The sequence below is a fragment of the Muscardinus avellanarius genome (genome assembly GCF_963383645.1).
Source record: "Muscardinus avellanarius genome assembly, chromosome: 1".
In the NCBI taxonomy this organism is placed as follows: domain Eukaryota; kingdom Metazoa; phylum Chordata; class Mammalia; order Rodentia; family Gliridae; genus Muscardinus; species Muscardinus avellanarius.
In genome coordinates this window covers 153303410-153326189 of record NC_137786.1, presented here as the reverse complement: position 1 = coordinate 153326189, position 22780 = coordinate 153303410, and the positions used below count along the sequence as shown (strand labels likewise).

General features: G+C 32.7%; 1 protein-coding gene across 3 annotated transcripts in view; it reads left to right on the top strand.

Moving 5' to 3' along the window:
* Positions 1 to 22780, top strand: part of CNTN5 (contactin 5) — a gene marked incomplete at both ends in the record, with an annotated part of 736851 nt that overhangs the window by 414083 nt on the left and 299988 nt on the right. For all 3 annotated transcript variants that reach the window (XM_080710120.1, XM_080710119.1, XM_080710118.1), the window contains one exon: positions 22118 to 22299. In XM_080710120.1, the coding sequence (XP_080566246.1) occupies positions 22118 to 22299 (182 nt within the window). The remainder of the gene's footprint in view (positions 1 to 22117; positions 22300 to 22780) is intronic.

Genomic DNA, 22780 nt, shown 5'->3' with positions numbered 1-22780 from the left:
AAGGCCTCAGTGATCATTAGTTACTAGGTAATATAAGTATAAAAATGCAAATTAAATGTAAATATTGATAGGAATTAAGTAACCCTGAAGGGCAAATTTGAGTTTTTATTCCTCTATAACTGAGATTATGTGAGAAGTATCCTACCCCTTATATAAAATGATTACCAGACTATTTTTGCTCCTTGAATTCTGTGGGGCTTTTTCATTAAGCTAAAAATGTTTTAATAAATAATGTTAACTTTTTAAAAGTTTTTATTAGTGCATTGTATTCAGACATCTTAATGGGATACAAGATGGTAGAGACATACATGCACACATCACCCAGTTAACCCTTACCCAGTTCCCACCCCATTCCTTCCCCCTCCCTTCTTCTCATGTTTGTCTTAGTGATTGATATTGGTATGTTTGTTAAAGTACATCATGTACATTAGAGCTTTTCCCTCTCATTCCCTCAGTTAGGTTGCTTTATTTGCTCATCTGTAGAATCTCCTTCTTCATCTAGAGTTCCTCCTATGACCCATTTTCCCCCTAGCTTTCATTAATTTTAAACATATAAGATTTATAATGACTCTTCATAGCCCTTTCATTCTATCTTTATACAAAAATAATGACTAATACTATCTTTTAATAAATTGGCCAATATCTGCTTATGTTCTCTATTGTAAAAAAATATATAGTAGTATGGCTTGTATTTTTACTTTAAATATTGTGTTCCTTAAAAATAAAATTAATTTTAGTCCTCGAAAATGATCTGTGCTGTACTTTGAACTATACTATGTTAAGGTTTGACCCTTTGTATAGAAAGGTTAGGGAAAACTAAATAAAATGAACTTGTACTAATATAGTAAAAATGCCACATGTGGTGTACTTTTTGCACTATCTACCTAGTGATAAACAATGGCTGAGATAAAGAACAGAGTTCACTGTCTTTAAAGTAGGCAGGAGCCATAGTTCTCTCATTAGCATGGTATAACATTAGCACAGCCTTTTAACCACATGAAAGATTAAGGTTTGCCAGAAATCTGTATAGATTATTGTCCACAAATTCCACAAGTGTGTTATGTAATCTGCATGATTCACTGTCTTTTTTTCATTTGTTTTTGCTAAATAGCCTACAGAGCCAAAGAAATAATGTATATTGAACATGTACAAGAATAATGGCTTCAATATTATCTTTTCTGTCTATTGAGAAGATTACTTAATTTCTTTGTCAGTTTACTACTTGTAAAACAGAGAAAATAAAAACCAATTTAGGCTTCTGTGAGAGTTAAGTGATGTACCATAAATAATCTTCAAATAAAACAACGGTTAATTAATCATAGTTATATAGTTTTATTAGCAGAGAATCATAGATATATCAAGAATCTGGAAGTCCACACTTCCCAAACACAATATTTTCACAAATTAAGACCTTGGATAAAATAAAATAACAGTGCCAATAGTCCTCCATAGATTCACAAAGATATATCTAAAATTTTCCTCTTGGAATTGTCATCTTAGTACCATTTACCCATTGCACTTTCCACTGTAAAGTCTACCTACACTAGCTTTACATAATACCCTGGTATCTGCCAGCATCAATCTTAATCTGTCTCTCGTTTATTGATGAAACTATACACAGAATAGAGATTTTTGTTTTATTTATCCTGTTGCTTTACAGATTTCGAGGTCAGTGATGAACTGTGAACTTCTGTATCACAAAATTTCTATTGCACCTAATCACTCACTCAGTGAACGATTCAATGTTAATCATTGCTTTAGGAACTTAGAAGTGGGGTGGATGAAAGACAAATTTCTTTTAAAATAATTTTCCCATGAGAATTCTGAGAAAGCAATCATTCTGAGTATGTTACTCTGATACTATCATTAGGTATAGCAAATTAAGTATCTATTTGAACATTCAGAAGATTATTTTTCTGCTATCACATTTAGTTATTATATTCAATGTTATTTAAATAAAACTATTTCAAGTATTAATTTCAGATCTGACTCTTGACACTAGCCAAAACAGGAAGTGATTCAAAATGACAAAGTCATAAAGCAACTAGATGTGGTCTATGGAAGAAAACCTTTTATCCTTTTGCGCAAATTTAATTAGCAATGAAAATATATTAATTGATTTCAGGTTTCTTCTTAGTAAGCTATATATTTCTTGGAATAACCATTTGTCTGAATCTTACAAAGATAACACTAATCCTAGAGATTTGCTATGATCACATAGTTAAGGAATGAAAGCTTGAAGAGTATCAGAAAAGGATTCTAATATGTTTGCTTTACCAGTATTACTGCCTCTAAACAGAACATCCACATGAATTTGTCCTGTAAATTTATGATATTATTTATTTGTTTCTAAATGCTACTTCTAAGTACTTGAACCTGTTTTCTTATTGACACCCACATTTTGGGGAGATAAATTCAAAGTAGCTTTTCCAAATGAGAAATATTTTTATGTGATTCCTAATTGTCCTTTACACAGGTATAAAGAACAAGCAGCCATTGTAGTGTTCCAATCTATAAACATATATTTGAGAGGAGTGCTGGGAAACAGATTAGCTTTTTAAGCAAAGCCCAGAATATTACGATAGGTGGTATAAGTAAAGAAGAAGATCAAATAGAGTAAAATAAGACAGATTGTTTAAAATATTTTTATTTCTCAGAAATACATCCCCATGTAGGACTATATTGAATTAGAAATGATTATTACAACACTGTTTCACTCTAATGTCCCATCTAGATGGTTTTTCATTATTTTATTTGGAACCCCATTCAGTCCTTAGCCATCTTTTCTAGCCCATGAGTTTCAATTTCTCCCTGACTTCACCTTTTATATTTTAGGAAATAGAATACATCCATTGCTTAATCAGTCTTTCCCCTACCTTCAACTCCTTTACTACAGTGTTCTTTCATTATATTCACTCTTCACGTTTTTACTGGATGGAATCACTCAATATCTGTGAACTTCATTCCAGCCCACCAAAGAAAACAGACACTTTCACAGAATTGTTCCTCTGTTGATGGGTCCAGCCCGTCAGCGGTAGGGCTGAAGAGGAAGGTGAGTGCTGATGGCCCTAACAGAAGCACATGAGCCGGGAGTTGTGTCAAACAGGATCTCATTTATTTTTCTCAGGCAACCCAATTTAAAGCAAATAACCGCAAGGGGGATTTCCAACAGAAAGCTATTCTAACCTATCATGCTAAAGGTCACTCTTGCATGAGCAAAGCACATAACTTGTAGCCAATCATTATACAATGCATGAGGGGTTCATGAGCACAGAAGCATTATATGAGCCAGTAAGGCTCAACATTACCAAATTGGGCTAGCGGGGGCAAGGGGAGTAGTTTCGCCCTCCATATCTGCTCCGCGCTACATGTAGCTGATTCATCGGAAGTCTGTCAGGCTGTTGTGCAGATCCCAACACTCTGTGAGCCTGTGTGCCTAGCCTCATATGACCTTGATTCCTGTCAGTCTGTGTCTTCACAGTGGCTAATTCCAACACTACCCTCTACCTCTTACTTCCACAAACAATGTCAGATGCTACTTTCTGAATAAAACTTAAAACATTTGACAAAAGATCACTTCTTTTGCTGAATCTAAATCTATAAGTTTCCAAATTTACATATATATCCTTTATTCCTTAATTCCTAAGAACAAAAAAGGCAAAAAGTATCCAATATGAATTTAATACAAGTTCACCTCCCTTCACCATCTTATTTTCCTCCTCTTTCTCAACGATCATACTCTCTTGATTGTCTACATCCCCAGTATCTTGAGCCTCTTTCTCTCTACCAACTCTTTCTTACATGCATTTATGCATAACCACATTTCTTCAATCTTAGCAGAGTTCACTCTCAAGTCCTTAAATTTTCGGTACCATATGTGCAAACTACAAATGATAATTCATACTCTATAGACTGATTATAAAAAAATCAATGATTGTCGGGCATGGTGGCGCACGCTTGTAATCCCCGCGCTTGGGAGGCGGAGACAGGAGGATCGTGCAGGTTCGAAGCCAGCCACGCTGGTTTAACAGACCCTGTTTCCAAATTTAAAAAATATATAAATAGGTCTGGGAGTGTAGCCCGTAGGTAGAAGGCCTTCCAGGAACCCCAGTACCACCAAAAAGATAAAAATAAAATAAAAATAAAAAAATCAATGATCTGAGATGGGCATAGTGGCACACATCTATAATCCCAGTACCTGAGAGGCTGAGACAAGATGATAGTACATTTGAAGCCAACCTCAGCAATTTGGGGAGGCTGTGGGCAACTTAATATAACCCTGTTTCAAAATAAAAAATAAAATAGGGCTGGAGGTATACCTCAAAAGTATAACACCCTTAGGTTCAATCCTCAGCACCAAAAAACTGCAATAATCTAACATATTCAAAGTGCTTAGAACAATGTCTAACACGTAATAAGAATCCAATTCTCTTTCATGTCATCACCTAGTTACACAAGCTACAAACTCAGAAATTAAAATTGCCACTTTCTTCTTTCCCATAATTCATGTTTCATCCAGTAACAAATCCTATTAGCTTTACCTCTTAAATATCCACTTCTTAATCCACTCCATTACCTTCGCCTAAACAAGAATAATAATTTCTATAGATTTCTTTATAAGCCTCCCAGTATTTTTTTTTTTTGCCTCTAATAGTCCTTGTTTTGGGGACATTATTCTTGTTGTGTACAGAATATCTGGAACCAGAGGCTGGCAAACTTTTGGAAAATGTCATGGTCACCTCTTTGCATCAATGAAGTTTAACTGGGGCTAGGCTGTGCCCACTCATGGCAGCTTTCATGAGACAATGGCAATATTTGGTACCTGCAACAGAGACCATCTGGCTGACAAGCCCTAAATGATTACTTTTTCTTTAATAAAAATTTACTAAACTCAAGAACAAACATTTCTTTTTTACATCAAGTACTCCATATATTCTCTGTAACCATTAGAAAAAGTCAAAACTCTCAAAAAATGATTTTCATGGCTTTTCATATTCACTCCTGTGTCCCTCTTCAGTCTCATCTCTGCCCACTAATATCCAAGCACCAACCATATGGAAAACATTTTCATAAATTAAATAGAGAATTTTATCTCAGGAAAACAGGAATCAGAACATGGTCTTGTCAAATGCTCTTTCAGCATCTGTTGAAATAATCATGTGATTTTTTTTGTTCTTATTTCTTTTTATGTGGTGAATAACATTTACTGATTTGCATATGTTGAGCCAGACTTACATTCCTGGGATAAAACCTCCTTGGTCACAGCATAAAATTTTCTTGATGTGATTTTGAATACACATAGGTACTATTTTGTTTAGAATTTTTGCACTTATGTTTTTCAATGATATTGGCCTGTAATTTTCTTTTCTTCGATGACATTGTTCTCTAATATTCTTTTCTTGAAAGATCTTTATTTGTTGTTATTGTAATACTGGCCTTATGGAAGGATTTTAGAAGAATTCCATCTCTTTCAATTTCACAAAATGACTTTTAAAATTGAATTGTGAAGTATTGGGTTTATTTCTTCTGTAAAGATTTGGTAGAATTTATCTGGAAATCTATCTGGATGTAGGCTTTTCTATGGTGGAAGGATTTTTTGTGTATGTTTCTATCTCTGATTGCTATTGATCAGTTTAGGTTTTCTTTATCTTCTTGGTTCAATTTAGGTAACTTGCATGTGTCTAGAAATATGTCATTTTCTTTTGTGTTTCCTACTTTATTTAAGTATAAATTTTCAAAATAGTGTCTGCATATCCCTACTGTTTGTGGGGATGTCTCATTTTTAATTTCTGATTTTAATAATTTGGACTGATCCTCTCTCTCTCTTTTGAATAGGTTAGCTGAGGATTTGTCAGTCTTGTTAATATTTTCAAATAACCAGCTTTTTGTTTTGTTGATCTTTAGTATGTTTATTTGATAACTTTTTGTTTTTCTCATGTTGGCACTCAGTACTATAAATTTTTCTCTTAAAACTACTTGCTAAGTATCCCATAGATTTTTAGCATATTGTATCTCTATTTTTATTTAATTCTATAATATTTGAAAGTTTCTCCCCTTATTTTTTTCTGATCCAGTCCTTATTTAATAGTCTAATTCAGTCTCCATGTTTTTTTAAGTAATTTTTTTTTTTTTTTGGTCTTCCAGTTGTTAATTTCTACTTTAATGTCCTGGTGGTCTGAGATGATACAAGGAATTATATTACATTTTTCTAATTTGCTGGTACTTGCTTTGTGCTCCAGAATGTGGTCTATTTTGAAAAAGGTTCCATGAACAACTGAGAAGAAATATATTCAGTTCTTGTTAGTTGAAATATTTTGTACATGTCTATTAGTTCCATTTAGTTTATAATATTCTTTAAATCTGAAGAGTCTACTCATTTTTTGTCTGGAAGATATATCTAGTGGTGTGAGTGGTATATTCAAATCTCCCAATGTATTGCATTTGGGTCTATTTGTGACCTATGTCCCAAAGGGTTTGTTTCATAAAAGAGGGAGCATCCCCATTTGGGGTATAGATGTTTACTATAGTTATATCTTCTTGTTGGATTTTTTCTTCTTTTATTAGTAAGAAGTGACCCACTTAGTCTCTTCTAATATGTTTTAGCTTAAAGTCTGTTTTGTCAGATATAAGCATTGCTACCTATGCTTGGTTTTCATCTCCAATTGCATGGAATATCTTTTTCCATCTTTTTACCTCTAGCATATGGATATCATTGGCTGTATGGTTTCTTGCAAGCAGCATATAGTTGTTTTATATTTTTTAATTCAAATTGCCAGCCTTTGCTTTTTAACTGGGGAGTTCAGACCTTTGGCATTCAGTGTTATTATTGAGATATAATTTTTGTTTCTTGTCATTTTGAGTTCGGTTTTCTGTTTAATGGAGTGTTCTTTCTTTCCTTCATTTAGTTGCCTATTTATTGGGGTTTACTTCTTCTCTGGTCTGGTATTTGCTTTTTTTCCCCTTATTTGTGTTTTCTTTTTTAAAATGTTTTCTGTAGTGGTGGATTGGTAGTCATGAATTATTTTAGTTTCTGCTTGTCTAGGAATATTTTCATTTCTTCATCAATTTTGGATATAGCAGCCTTGGTGATTTTTTTTTCTCATAATCTTGAGTATATCATACAAACCCCTCCTGGCATTCATGGCTTGGATTGAGAAGTTTGGAATGATTATTATTGTTTTACCCCTTAAAGCCACCTGGTCTTTTTTTCTTGCTGCTTTTAAGATTGTTACTTTGACTCCTTTATTAGTCACTTTGCTTATTATGTGGCATAAAGAAGTCCTTCTTTGATCTTGTCTTCGTGTTCTGAATGTCTCCTGTGGATGTCCAAGACTTTTTCCATGCTTGGTTAATTCTCTGATATTATTTCTCTGGAGAGGTTTCTGATATCCTTGACTTGTGCTTCTAAACTTTGTTCAATGCCTATTATCCTTAAGTTAGATTGTTTCATATTACCTTATATTTCTTGGTTGTTCAGGTTGTGTTGTTGTATTGTCTTCTCTTTTCTATATTGTTGACTATATTTTAATTTTGAATGATTTGTCTTCCAAGGAGTGATAGTCTACTTCTCTTGTGGTCTAGCCTGTAAGAGGTGGTTTCTATTAAGGTCTTTAATTTATTTATTGACTCCTTTATTTTGCTCAAAGCCTCTTTTTGGTTCTTACTTAGAACCTCAGTTTCTCTATTGATATGCTTTTTAATATCCTATATACTTCCTTTGAACATATTGAGGATAAAAATTTGGATTTCTTTTTCTGGCATTGACTGCAGGTTAGTATTGGTAATCTCCCTTGTTCTTGAGTTGTAGAAGTTTATTGTTTTCTCACTCTCTCCATTTTCATTTCTCAGAGTTTTCAGGCCTGTGTTTCTGTTGTCCTTCCTCGTTGTGTGAGTCCTGTGCCTGTTTGTTATTCCTTTATACTAAGGTATGTACTGGGGGCACACATTTACCTCTATAAAACTGTCTCATATAATAAAATTTTTGAGTTTGTACCCCAGAACCTCTTTAACAAGACAGAGTTTTTAGTGCAGGTGAACATGAGTCTCTGATTGCTGCAGGTTGCAGTGTTCTCCAGGTCTAAACTCCATAGGGCCAGAAACTATGATGTTCTGTTCAGAGCTACAACCTGAAGGTTGGGATTTCATTCCCCACAGACACCACTGCTGTTCTGGTGATTGTGAACCCATGAAACTGCAGAGCATTGACCTTTGGCCTCTGTGGCCAGTGAGCTTAAGCTTAACATATTCAGTGATTACCATGTTCCCAGCTTGAAGCCAGCTCACTGAGCTTTGTTGGCCCCTGGGACTTGCCCTGATCTGCTTGCTACACTCATGTGGATCCCTGCCAGTCACTGACATTCATGCATGCCAAGCACAAACTCTGCTGGCAGAGTGCTGAGATCCCAGCCTATAGCTGTGATGATGTGAACCCCTGCTGGCCCCTGGCTTCTCTATTTGTAAGGTCCAAGCTCTGGCAGAGAGAAATTATACTGTTCTGAGCCTGGGACTTGGCTTGCTCATTTATTTAGCCCCAGAGACACCACTGCTACTCTGGGCAGCTGCGATCACATGAGACTGTTTTGACCTCTGGCCGTGGTTCTTGTAGCACCCAAACCCAACTGGTCACAAGTTTATATCCTTCTTAGCCTAAAACTCAGTAGTCTGCGTTGTTTCGCTCCACAGACCCCAGGGCTGGCTTTTCTGTGGTAATCCCTAGAGGCTCTGTAAGGGATAAGTGAACTACCTACTCTAGTTCCCTCCCATCTGAATGTTCCCAGCACCTGTTCACTAATTCACATTTCTGCTGAGTTCTACTGTAGCCCCACCCCCACTTCTGTTGCAGTTATTTGCAAATTCACAGACCCCATGGATCTGGTCTGTTCATTGTCACTCAAAATCCTGTGGCTGCAGAGGGCAATCTCCTGCTGGGAAGGTTTGTTAACTCATCATCCATCTTGCAAATGCTTCTGATTATGGTCTATAATCACTAGCTCAACAAGATTCCACTTCTTTGCTGGTGTTAGACTTCAAAAGCTATCGTACCCAGCAGCCACCAGTCAGGCCTGACACAGACGCAGCCCGAGGAGCTGTTTGCAGTCCTCTGCTCTTTCTCCTGCTTCCATTTTTATTACATTTTAACTCTCAGTCCATTGATTCCGGGCTGATTTTCTTTCCTTACCAAGAAGCAGTCTTTCCACCGGTTGAGTTCTAAGTCCTGGAATGCCTGAAACATGCTGTTTCCCTCTATTCTGCCATCTTTTAAATTGTTTTAGGCCAGGTGGGGTGGCACACACCTGTAATCCTGGTACTGGGGTGATGGGAGAATTGCTGATTCAAGGCCAGCCTCAGCAACTTAGCCAGACCATTTTATAATAAAGAGGACTGGGAGTGGGTAGTTCTGAGTTAGAATGCCCCAGTATTCAATCTTCAACATACACAAAACATTATATATTGCATTATTAATATATTATAACAAATATATATATTTGTTTTAATATATAATATGTTTGGTGAATGAATTATATATTATTGGCAAATGATATATCCTGTTTGGTAAATGAATTAATGAATTTTTCCAAAATTTTCTCTTAATTATCTACGAACTTAATCTCATTTCTTGGCCAGTTACTTTTGCATATATTCCCACTGGGTCATCTCATTTTGATGAATTTGTGGGTTTTTCTGGTTTGGAAGATGAAAAACCCATGGGAATAATCACATGTGGAAAATGGAGGGACCTGAATATTCATATATGTCATAAGCTGGCCCCAGAACCATTTTCACTACTATATAACTTTTATCAAATGATAGGTTAAACAATAGTAAATCTTTAAAAAAGCAATGGTAAAAGCATAAAGTCATACCAGGCTATGCTCTTGCAGAGACCACTAAGGTGTCTTTTTTGGTTTTTATTTTATTTCACCTAAATTAGATTCTTTGCCTAAGATAATTGAAAGCCATGGCAGATATTCTGAGCTGAGACTCTTAAATCATCAGCAGAACAAATACCATGGGAAGGCTGTGAGTTAATGCATAACCATACATTCTGAGTCAAGAATCATTAAGCAGAGAGATCTAAAGCTTATACACAGTTACATTCAGTTAAATTATTTTCCCTAAAGGCCAATTAGTCCACTCAGTTGGAGGCTGACAGAGGTCCTTTGCCTCAAGGGAGAGATCCTATACTCTCCCCTTTAAAGAAAGATCCCAGCATCTTGCTCACTGCCCCTGAGACTTCCCAAACTCATACAAAGGAAACTTTTGCCTTCAATATTGTGCATATTATGTAGATAGTAATGATCATGACCACATTAACCGTTGATTTTGTTCTTTCTTTATTCTTCCTCTTTTTTTTTGAGATACAGGATCATAAAGAAGAAAAAAAAACCTTTGGCTCAATAGCTTCTTTTTATGATGAGTTTTTATGTGCTTTCTTAGAGAAAAGTTATAAAACTTGGTTCTTTCAGTTTCTATCAAAGATATACAATGTTTCCTTCTTCTTTGTGCAAATCACAAAGGAACCATAACTGTATATATTTTCACATCAGATGTAAAATTCATATCTCACTTGTGACTTATGCAAGGAAAATAGGAAGCTCCATTAGACAGACCTACAATTTGTCTGTGAATAGTGATTTGCAGTTGGGGAGTACTTTCCTTGGAAATCATTAAATCTTTACAGCTAAGTACTCCTCCTGCCCTGACAGATTCTACACATTACTTCATCATATGTATAAAAATGATCTTTAAAAATACCTTTAATGACTTTAACAATGACCAGAGTTCATCCAACACTTTCCTTACTTTCCAGAACTACATTCGGAGACACTTTTTATCCTGTCACTTTGACAATGCATAACAAAAAGCTTGTGTCAGAATTTCAATGTGACTTTACATAGTATGCTACTGTTATTAACAGATATTTTTGAGGCAAATGAATACTGCCATCCTGAGTATAGCATTAGCTAAAAAAATAATTAGCTTTTTTTGGAGTCTCATTGATTATTGCACATGAAAATCAAATGTGTAGTGGAACAGATATAATTTCAACAGAACTAGAAAAGGAAAAGATAAGTGTCATTTTTCTTACTGTCAAAACTGATTTTTCTACTCAGACTTCCAGTGTAGCTCAAATCAGTCCTCTTTTTGATCAACAAACCAACTTTTAGATTACTATAGTAAAGATTTTGTATTAGATGATATTATAGTATTAAGTAAACTAATACCCTACTGTGCTGTCAGATACATCTTTAAAATCCCAAATGCCCAGGAAAGATGAATTAATCTTCATGATTACAAAGAATTCATTTGTAAATCTTTGATTTTTTTTTCTATGTTGTCATGGACAATGTAAATGAATATTGAATATCCAAATTGCCTGTAAAATATTCATACTGTGGACAGGTTTAGGATCACTATTTCATTTAATAATAAGTTGAGTATGGAAATGTTTCTAAATAAGCTTTCAGCTACCACATCAATGATTTAATATTTTTTTGTTCCAGAGTTTCCAACAACTCAGTAAAAAAAAAAAAAAACTAGGATATTAATCTTTAGGATTCGAGAAAGAAAAAAATAATACTATTCAAACTTACATGATTTAAAGATATTTTTGTGCCATGTGTGATGACATTTGTCTGTAATACTGGTACTAGGAAAGCTGAGACAGGAGGATTGCAGATTCTGGAGTACCCTCAGCAACTTATCGAGGCATTGTTTCAAAATTTTATAAAAGGGTTGAGTTTGTAGCTCAGAGATAGAGTGTCAGTGGGTTCATCCCAGTACCATAACTAACTAACTAAATAACTAACTACCTTTGGTTTTGAGACAGGCATTGTGGTGCACACCTGTAATCCTAGAATTTAGGAGGCTGAGACAGGAAGATTACAGTTTTGAGGCCAGCCTTACTGACTTTGCAAGAATCTCAGCAACCTAATGAGACCCTATTTCAAAACCAAAAACTGGAGGGAGGTAGAGTGCCCCTGGGTTCAATCCCCAGTACTAAGAAAAAAGAAAAGTAAGAGGAGGAGGAAGAAAGAGGAGAAAGAGGAGGAAGAGGAGGTATAAGAAAAGGAGAAAAGAAAAAGAAAAGAGAAATAAAGAAAAGGCGAAATATCTTTTTATGCAGGGGAAATGTACACTTCAATTAAACTTGCCAGTGCTTCCTAGTACCCATCGTGCAATTTTAGCATAACAAACTGCATGAACAACTACAGACCTGTTGATTTTTCTCTTCCTCTCCTCTGTGTTCATTTACATGGGTTTCAAAATGTTCTGTCAAAAACTCACTTTTCCTGCTTGAATAAATTTTCCTTGCTTTCAAGGCTCAGCTCATATATCATCTACTCTGGGCTACATTCTCTCACCTCCCTGTCTGGCATAAATAATCTTCTTTACTATGCTGTATGAAAACCCTTTTTTTGAATCACGTGGTGAAGTTTTTTTTGGTTGTCATTGTTGTTTTTTTTTCACTTTCTATGTGGGCTGTAAATTCACCAAAAGTTGGTGAATTATACCATCAACTTATTGATCTTCTTTTCAAATACTGGTCTGACTTATAGGGAGGACTCAGACAAGTCTTTTGAAGGAGTAAGTGAACAGGAGACTCTTCACCCTATCAGTTGGCTGTAATCTCTTTCAGTGCAGAAATGCCCTTGGTGTTTGCCTGTCGCCGCTTCTCTTCCTTTGCCATCACAGGGCAGTGTGTTTTCTCATGCCAACTGCAGTCTCATGCTCTGGATCTACTTCTCCCAACCCCACAGCCTGATCTTCCATTAAACAAATTGGGTTCCTCATTTATTCTAAATACTTTGCCCTGAGAGATAGAATGAGAGAATGTAAAAGAATTTAAGTCTTATTACAGTCTGAGTAACTAAGTATCTAAAATGGCTTAAGTCAGAAGTAGTATAAAGCCCATGAATATCTGACAAATAATTGAAATATTAAGAATTTAGGAAAGTGGGCAGTGGCAACCTTAACCTTGGTTATAAAAAGCTGAAGTCATGTATTCTTCAATAAGAGTTATAAGCCAGCTATAATTCCAAATCAAACCTCATTACTAACAAACTTGACAAAAATAACATCTTAAAAGTTAATGTATCTGGTGTTATTTGTCTAAAAAAACTCTTTAAAAATGTCTTAAAAAATACATTTGCCAAAATTACTAATATTTCTAATTTCCACTTTTGCTCTATATAATGTGTTGAAGGGTTTGTAATGTATGTAGAAATAATGTGTATGATAAGAATTGTACAAAGCTTTGAGATAGAGGATATGTAAATATGATAATAGAAAGAGGTTACAAATCTTAAAACACAAAAAACACCAAGAATAAAGGGTGATAGGTAATAAACAATAGAAGGTTTAAATAAGTTATTTTGAAAGTATAAGGAAAATAAATCAACAAACGAGGTTTAAAAAGAAATAAGGAGAAAAGAACTAATAGAATGAAATAAAAACCCATGTTTTAATGCTGGACTTAAACTTCAGTACAAATATATTAAATGTAAATGTACTAACCAAAAGTAAGGCAAACAATCAAGTTGATTAAGAAACAAGGCCCTATAATATATGACCTGCAAGAATCCTACTTTATATATGAAAATATATGTGTGTGTGTGCTCATGTGTACATGTTAAAAGCAAGGGGATGAAGTATACATGTACTGTGAGAAACATTAATTATAAATTGAGACTAATATCTGATCAAGGATGTGAGGGCGATCTGGCTGTGACATCTTTCACCCCATTGATCGCCAGGGTTGATTCCGCTGATCTGGCTGGCTAGGCGGGTGTCCCCTTCCTCCCTCACCACTCCATGTGCGTCCCTCCCGAAGCTGCGCGCTCGGTCGAAGAGGGCGACCTTCCCCGAATAGAGGAGGACCAGTCTTCAGTCAAGGGTATACGAGTAACTGCGCTTCCCTGCTAGAACCTACAAACAAGCTCTCAAGGTCCATTTGTAGGAGAACGTAGGGTAGTCAAGCTTCCAAGACTCCAGACACATCCAAATGAGGCGCTGCACGTGGCAGTCTGCCTTTCTTTAAAAACAACAACAACAACAATAATAACAATAACAATAATAATAATAATATCTGATAAATGATACTTTAATTCAAGGAATGTCACTTCAGTTAGAGACAGTTATTTTAGAATTATAAGAAGTCAATTCCTCAAAAAGACATTACAAATAAAAATATAAACCAAATACTAGAACTTTAAAATATAGTAAGCAAAAGCTAATAGCACCTAATGGACCAATGGACACCTTATTAATGATAAATGGAGCTTTTAAAACTCTTCTCTAGTAAATGAATAATTTGAAGAGCCAAAGAATGAAAAAAAAAATCAATGGAATGACTCTTTCCTCCAAGAAGAATATCAGTAAAGTACAGTTGATTTGAACACAACTATTAGCCAATTTGAACTAAATGGATACTTGAAAATTTAAAACAGTCAAATAAAAAGCATACTTATCTGCATACGGAATATTAACCAACATAAACCATATGCTTGGCCATAACAAATGTTTCACTCCTAATAAAAAATTAAGAGAATATATTTTAATTATTATAAAATTAAATCATATATCAATAACAGATTTATACTTTAAAAAACAACAAATATTCTGAAATCTAAAATTCATGTCTAAATAATAAAACTGTGAAAAAATAACATGAGAAATTAGAAAATATTTTGAAGTAGAAATGAAAATATGCATGTGATTAAATTAAAGCAATGATAGAGATAAATTTATATCTTTAGAAAGGAGGAAATCTGAAAATTAGTATGCTATTTTCTACCCTATATAAACTAATAGTAGAAGAAAAAAGGGCAGAAATCATTGTCATTGAATATAAAAAGACAATACAAAATAAATAAAACTCAAAGTTACTTTTTAGGAGATATCAATGAAGCTGATAAATATAAAAAGTAGAGATGTATTTCAAAATACCAATATGAAAAATAAAAAAGAAAACATTATTGCATCTCTGTTGTAAAACATTACAAGAATAGGAAAGGAATACTGTTGACAACATTTAATTTCACAACTAGGCCAAAGAAATTCCTTGAAGACATAAATTTAAAACTGGCACAAGAAGAAATGGGAAATAGGAATTGTTTCATATTTATTAATTAAGTTGAATTTTTAATTAAAAGCTTGCCACTACAAAAACTTGAGGCCCAGATAGCTTCACTGATTAATTCCATCAAACACAGAAAGAAAAAATTATACAACATGACCAACTGGGGTTTATCTCAGGAATGCAAAATTGTTTTTAATTATTAAAAATTAATGTAACTTGTCATATGAATAGATAAAAGGGCTAATCTTACATTCATCTTAATAAATGCAGAAAAGTACATGAAAAATCCAATACACATGATGAAACTCCCAACAAGAAAGAATCTTGCTCAGCCAAAACAAAAATACCAATCAGAACATCAGTATTCAATATATTTGATGACAAAAGACTGAAATGCCTTACCTTCGTTTTTCTCTTCGTGTTACTTCTGTTACACATTGAATTGGAGTTACAGGTACTACCATAAAATAAAAAATTCTTCAAAAATAGAAAACTGAAGTTAAGATGTCTTTGCTTATAAGTGGCATAAAATGTATATGTATATTATCTTAATAAATCAAAATTTTAAAAAATTAGGGATAAACTAAATCGCAAATGTGCAAGGCCTGTACACTGCGAAATTGAATAACATTTCTGGGAGAAATAAAAGATTATCTAAGTAAATGATGAGATACAAAAATCAATTCTTCCCAAAGTTATGCCTTCAACATAATTCAGTCAAAACCCTACAAAGCTTTTTTTTATAACACTTTTCAAGGTAAGACATTTAAATAATATTTTAATCATAGTAAACTTAAATTGTATATCAATACCAGATGGTCATTGATATCCACCTACCCCCTAAAAAGAATAAAGATATATAGAATGTTTAAAAGATACTTAAATATATCATTGCCAGAAGTCAGCATCAAATTCATGCCTATTCACATAGAAAAATAGCAAATGAGTATCCAGGAGAAAAAGAAATGTATTTGAAGAAGATTTGGCCTTTCCATTATTTGATATATACTCAATTTTTTGAAAATTATTCCATTTTCTTATTATTATGTAAACTTGTTAACTTTAGTATGCACTAATAAAGTCTGAAGCTTATCAATAACTTAAGCATATTCTCCACAAATATGTAAGAACATAAGGACAGATTGTGTATAATTAATCCTTTTAAATTACATCTTTTTTAGTCTGTATTTTAGCTCTATCCCTTTTTATGTACCTACAATAATGGTCTTCTTATTGTTATTATTATTATTTTTAATATTCCTTCTTGTGTCTTCTAATTTCCTTTTGTAATCATTTCCCTTTTTGCTGAAGTATCTATCACTTAGTGATACTATCTTGGTGATAGAGTTGTTGAATATTTATGTATAACTGATATCTTTATTTCCTTTTCACTCCAAACCAGAAAATTAAGACAGACAAGTCTAGGTTCATGATCCCCACCACAAGTGTATTTAACATATCATTATTCCAGCAGCATATTCTTCCGCCTTCATCTTTGTTATTGGAAAGTTAGTGAACATTCTAATTGTTATTGCTTTGTAGATTATCTGCTTTTTCTCTCTACTTGCATTTAATATATATATATATATATATATATGGTGATTATTTTGTATTCTTAGTAAATAACCTTGTATATATTTACATCTCCTATGTTTACTGATTTATGTCCTTAATAATAGAAGATTGTGATATTACAGAGTCTCCTTCCTCTCATCATTCAGGGTCTCTCTCTTCTCCCCTCTGAGTCTTTACTCTTGGTCTCTCTCTCTCTCTCTCTCTCTCTCCCCTTCTGTCTCCCTGACTCTACCCTCATCGCTTATATTTGATTGAATATATATCCTCTAATTTTATATTACATGCCTATTAACCATTGTCATATTTCATATTTTCTTTTCATTTATTGGTATCTCATTATGAGGCTAGAGCCTCAGATATATTTTCATTTTCAGATATATTTTCTTCAAATATGTCCAATATACTGTTTAAGCTAAACATTGAGTTTCATACTTATATTTTTATTTTTAATTCTATTTTATTTTAATCTGTATAATTACTTCTATAAACCAATGTTCCCTTTTCATTTTAATTCATAATTATTTTCGTTTCAGGTCTTAATGCAATATAAAACTGTCATTCAGCATTTGATAATTCCAAGATGACTAAATAAGAACAGTTGAATCAATTAGAGCAACAAAATTAAAATGTAAAATTCCAGCATTAAACTAGAAATATTTGAAAATCTAATCAGGCCCAAAATTATTTGTAGGCTTTTGTCATGTAGAATAATCAGATCAAAACAAAATGTCCTATACCAAAAAAAAGTGAAAATAAGAGTATAAATAGGAAAGGAGCATGAGGTTAATGGAGTACTTGGAAAAAGATAATTTAAAGTAAAAATGTTATTAGATTATAAATGGGTCACTTAATTTTGAATAAGATAATTAAAGCTCAAAAATAATATGAACATTCATGAACATTTATTTGCAGAGGGAATATTAATCAAAATAAAAAAATAAAACTTTGGGAAATATGAGATGAACCGTAATGAACAGAGTAGAAAATTAACATAACTTTCTGTTTGACAGGTCAATTAGGACAAAATTGAACAAGGATAAAAAGCAATAGTTTTCTGTGGAATAGATGAATAAGCAGGCAGGTTTTGGACCCTCATTCCTGTTTCAGGCACATCAAATTTGCACCTATTGATATTTGGTACTTTTACTTTTTTTTTTTTTTTTTTGGTGGTACTGGGGTTCCTGGAAAGCCTTCTATCTCTGGGCTACACTCCCAGACTTATTTTATACTTTTTATTTGGAAACAGGGTCTCTTAAGCCAGTAAGACTGGCTTCGAACCTGCACAATCCTGGTGTCTCCACCTCCCAAGAGCGGGGATTACAAGTGTGTGCCACCACACCCAGCACAGTACTTTAACATACAAATATTCCAGAGAAAGAATTGAAAGTTAAATTGAAAGAACTGAAAGTTTCATGTACAGTTAAATTGCTTTAAAATTTTGAAAACACTAAGTAATATTGACTGGATGACACAATTAACACTTATCTAATTTTTATATTTTGGCCATAAAATATTTCTTCTTTATAATAAACATAAAACTTGTACAAAAATTGATCTTATATCTGGCTACAAAATTTGATTCACCAATTTGCACAAAGCAGAAACTATGTAATTATATTTATTAAATCATATACATGAGTACATTGGATATCAGAGGAAACAGCATTCATATATTTTTACTGTTTTCCATATATAATAATTATATTGATCATCTGTCAGAAATAGAGTATAATAAAAATGTACTGATCAAGTAAAATAAACTTGTAATTTATAAAAAAAACGAATAAATTAAAACACAAAAAATAATGGAATTTTAAAGTACTTATTTCAAAAACAATAGGGACAAACCTCCAATAAGTTATTGTTTAAAAATAAAGTTGTGCTGGGCGTGGTGGTGCACACTTGTAATCCCCGTGCTTGGGAGGCAGAGACAAGAGGATCGCGCTAGTTTGGAGCCAGCCTCGATTGCTTAAGAGACCCTGTTTCCAAATTTAAAAAAATATATAATAGGTCTGGGAATGTAACCCAGAGGTAGAAGGGCTTCCAGGAACCCCAGTACCACCCCTAATAATAATAATAATTATTATTATTATAAAAATTATTAAAATTATTATTATTAAAAATTGACATGAATATTTCTTACTAATTTATAAGATCTTATCTCCTCAAAATAATTTAATGATAATCATCCATTCACTTATTTTGTTAAGCATTTATTAAGTAGTAAAACATACCAAATACTCTGTGAGACATTATTGACATACTGTGGAACAAAGAAAAAAATTTGCTACCCTAGAATTTTTTACATTCTGAAAAAATAAATAAATATCTCAATTTTAAAGAAAGGAAAGCCACATCAAAGAACATAGTCAACTTCCCTAAAATCACATCATGTCTTTGCATCTATATTATGTTTGAACCCAGGTCTCTTTTGAGTCTCATGCTCCTAACTAATATATAATGTTCCTTTGTAGGAGTAAAGCAGATAGAATGTATATTCATAATCATTAAAATTATAAAGCATGTACAAAGATCATTATGTCATTGCAAATATTTTTCAGATTGCTCTTTGCCAAGCACTTCAAAATATTTGATGTTCATGATTATTCTGATATAAGTAGTAATATTTCCACCATATTTTTATAGTTGAAAGAACTAAAAAAAGAAAGAAATGTTAAATACCTTGTTGTTGCAGATCTACTTTATACTCAGGGTTTATGGCACTGAAATCCATACTTAACCACAGTTTATTAAATATCTATGATAATGGGATTTTAAAATACTTTAAAATTGTCCTTTATATAACTTGCCACAACAATATTGAATTTATGAATGAAATAGCTGATTTTCTATCTTAACATAAATTACCAAATTTGAAACAAGTAGAAATTTAAACACAACTTAATCAAAAATATATGACCAAATAATTAATCCTACTTATGATGGCAGACCGAGGTGACATTCTGTGAAAGTATTCTGATACTTATTCGTATCAGCATTCCAAGAAAAATATAGGTTCTCTACTCCCTAAGCTAATACGTAATTTAAAAAAAGATAGGAAAATTTTGGCACTATATAAAAACACCTCTATCAAAATGTAATATACACAAATTATAAACTAATAAATAGGCATATACAGAAACAACCCTAATAAATAACAGACAATCTTAGCCTTGAATACAGATACAAAAATCAGAAATAAATTCTAATAGGTATTAAAATAATGCCATGCCACACTGATGAACCAGTTATTCCAGAATGCAAAATGTAACTTTTCTGGGTTAGACAATAATTATCATTGCTACTATTCCTACTAGAAAATATTTTTTTCTAAAATAATATTTTGGAAAAAATCCTACAATTAGCATTTATAATTCATGGGAAAATGTTATAAGAGATATAAGTAGGATACGCAAAATGCTTTTATATTTAAAAGAAAAAAAATTCAGCTGGCTGCACCAGTAAGAGCTTGGGTGAAGCTGTGGCATTTAGGTCTGGTCTCAAAGGACTGGTGAGATTTAACAGATATGATGGGAAACACAGAGAGACGTGTTTCTGGGTCAGGAGATATGGAGAGAAGTAGTGAGAAATCAAGCTGGTAAAGTGGATGGGTCCAGAGCATAAAGTATATTAAATATAGATAACAATAAATAAATCAGTGAAACAGAACTAAGAGAGAAGCCTGAAACAGATTCAAGTATATGAGACTTATGAACGATTCAAGCACATGAGATTATATGACAAAGGCAACATTTTCAATATTGTGGGAAAAGATGTTTCACTTATTCAGTGAAACTATTAATGAAATGCATTTCTTATCTCATACTAAATCATTGATAATACAGATAAATTAAAGTCTTAAAAGTTTACGTGTAATTTTTTAAATGCTAGACAAATATTCTGCAGAAAATACTAACAAAACATGGATTTAGAGGTAATTTTCTAAACAATAAAACAAAAGGTTCAGAAATCATGAGGGGAACTAGGCATTATTTTTCTCCCAACAACGTTTATAAAATTGTATGAAAGATACTATAATAAACTAAGAATCCAGTGAGGAAAAATATTTCTAGGAAACAAAGTTTTAATGGTCTTAGTGCAAAAAGTATTCTGAGAAAATAAATAATACAAGCAAATTTTAAAAATGCAGAAGAATAATGTAGGTACACAGTCCATAGGATACATAGGCAAATGGCCAATAAAATTGTGAAAGATGTTCAACCTTCTTAGAGTTTAAGAAAAATATTAAAAAGCAATAAAATACCACATTTTATTTATAAAAAATTAAACAAATTAATTACATACCATCAGGCAAAGATAAGAGGAAAAGGAGTATTATCTATTACTAATAAGGGTAGTAAATGTAAACGTTGCTATAATTATTTAAATACAGTCTTGCAGTACTTACTAAAATAAAAACTGAGCAGGTCCTTTGATTCTTCAACCCCACTTTTATGAAAATAAAAGCAGAAGTTTGTCATATATGTGCAAGATTGTTTAGGGAAGCATTGTTTTGTAGTGGTAAAAAGAGAGAAAAGAATAAAACAAAATTATTACTATGCTTAATGTCTATCAAAGCAATTTGTTAAATTTGGGTATATCTAAACAATGGAAATAATATGTAGTTATTATCCTGAAACATCATACCAATATATATCAGATATATTCTTTTAGTAGTAAAAGAGGAAGTACACACAATTTATTTTATTTGAAAATCAAAAGAAAAATAACTCATAACTCATAAATATATATGTATATGTTTATACATATATATAAACTAATAAGTAGGCATATTTAGAAACAACCCTAGTAAGCAACAATCTTAGCCTTAAATATAAATGCAAAAATCAGAAATCAGTTCTAATAGGTAGTAAAATAATGCCATGACACACTGATGAATCAGTTATTCCAAACGCAAATTTTAACTTCTATGGGTATTAGACATACTTACCTAATCAAAAAACCAAAAAAAGAAAAAACCCTGCCAACTCTTTAATTCAGTGATTTCAATTTCATTTTATTCCTAAGAAAGCAAATCAGAAAATTTGCTTTAGTTATTTCAGAAATTGAAGATTTGCCAGATGTGGGGACAAAATATTTTTTAAAATTTATTTAATACATGACTGTTTGGCTAGACTAATTGCAATAAGTATATATGAGTAATTTTTCCAAATTATCTCATTATAAAATATAGTATTTAAAAAGTAAAGAACAATGTATTAAATTATTTAAGGTATCATTTCTGAATAACTTTACTGAAATATGAAAAAAAGGAAACTATCCTCTTGCAATCTACTTATCAGACAATTCACATGGAAATGAGGACCTATCAAGCAGCACATGGTCCTTAATTGTGATTACGTTTTATTGCCCTCAGCCTATTAAGTGCTTAAATTACCAGATAACAGAATCTATGTTAGTGCAAAGTGTATTAACTGTGTTTTTTTCTCCCTGCTGTAGCCCTGTTCCAACAATCACATGGATGAAGGTTAATGGCTATATTCCTAGTAAGTCACGTCTGCGGAAATCCCAGGCAGTTCTTGAAATACCAAACGTGCAGCTGGACGATGCAGGCATATATGAGTGCAGAGCTGAAAACTCTCGTGGAAAAAATTCCTTTCGTGGACAACTGCAAATATACAGTAAGTGTTTTCAAATAAGCGTGAGTCCCAAGAGTCAAAATGAAAATGCAAATTTAACTAAACATTGTTTATTAGGAACATAAAGCACAAGTAATAATTTATAACTGCACTTCTCTTGCATAATAAAGTATCATGCAAAATCACCCTACATACAGAAATGTTTTAAATTAAAAATAAATGAGGAGTTGGTAGCATTTATGTCTTTTAAAATTGTTTTTGTTGTTACAACATCATCCTTTGATAAGTTAAAAACCTTCAAAACTTAACTTATTCCAGCACTTGAACTTAATCAAGAATCACCATCTATTGCCCATGAGCGAAATCCTCCCTAGCTGCTGTACTTGGTAAACACAGTTTTATTGGAACAGTAAAAACCACTTGTTTATATATCATCTATTTCTAATTTTGTCTGGCTATGGCAGAATTAAGTCAAGACAAAGTATTTTATGGCTAAAATATTTTCTGTCAGTTACTACATAAA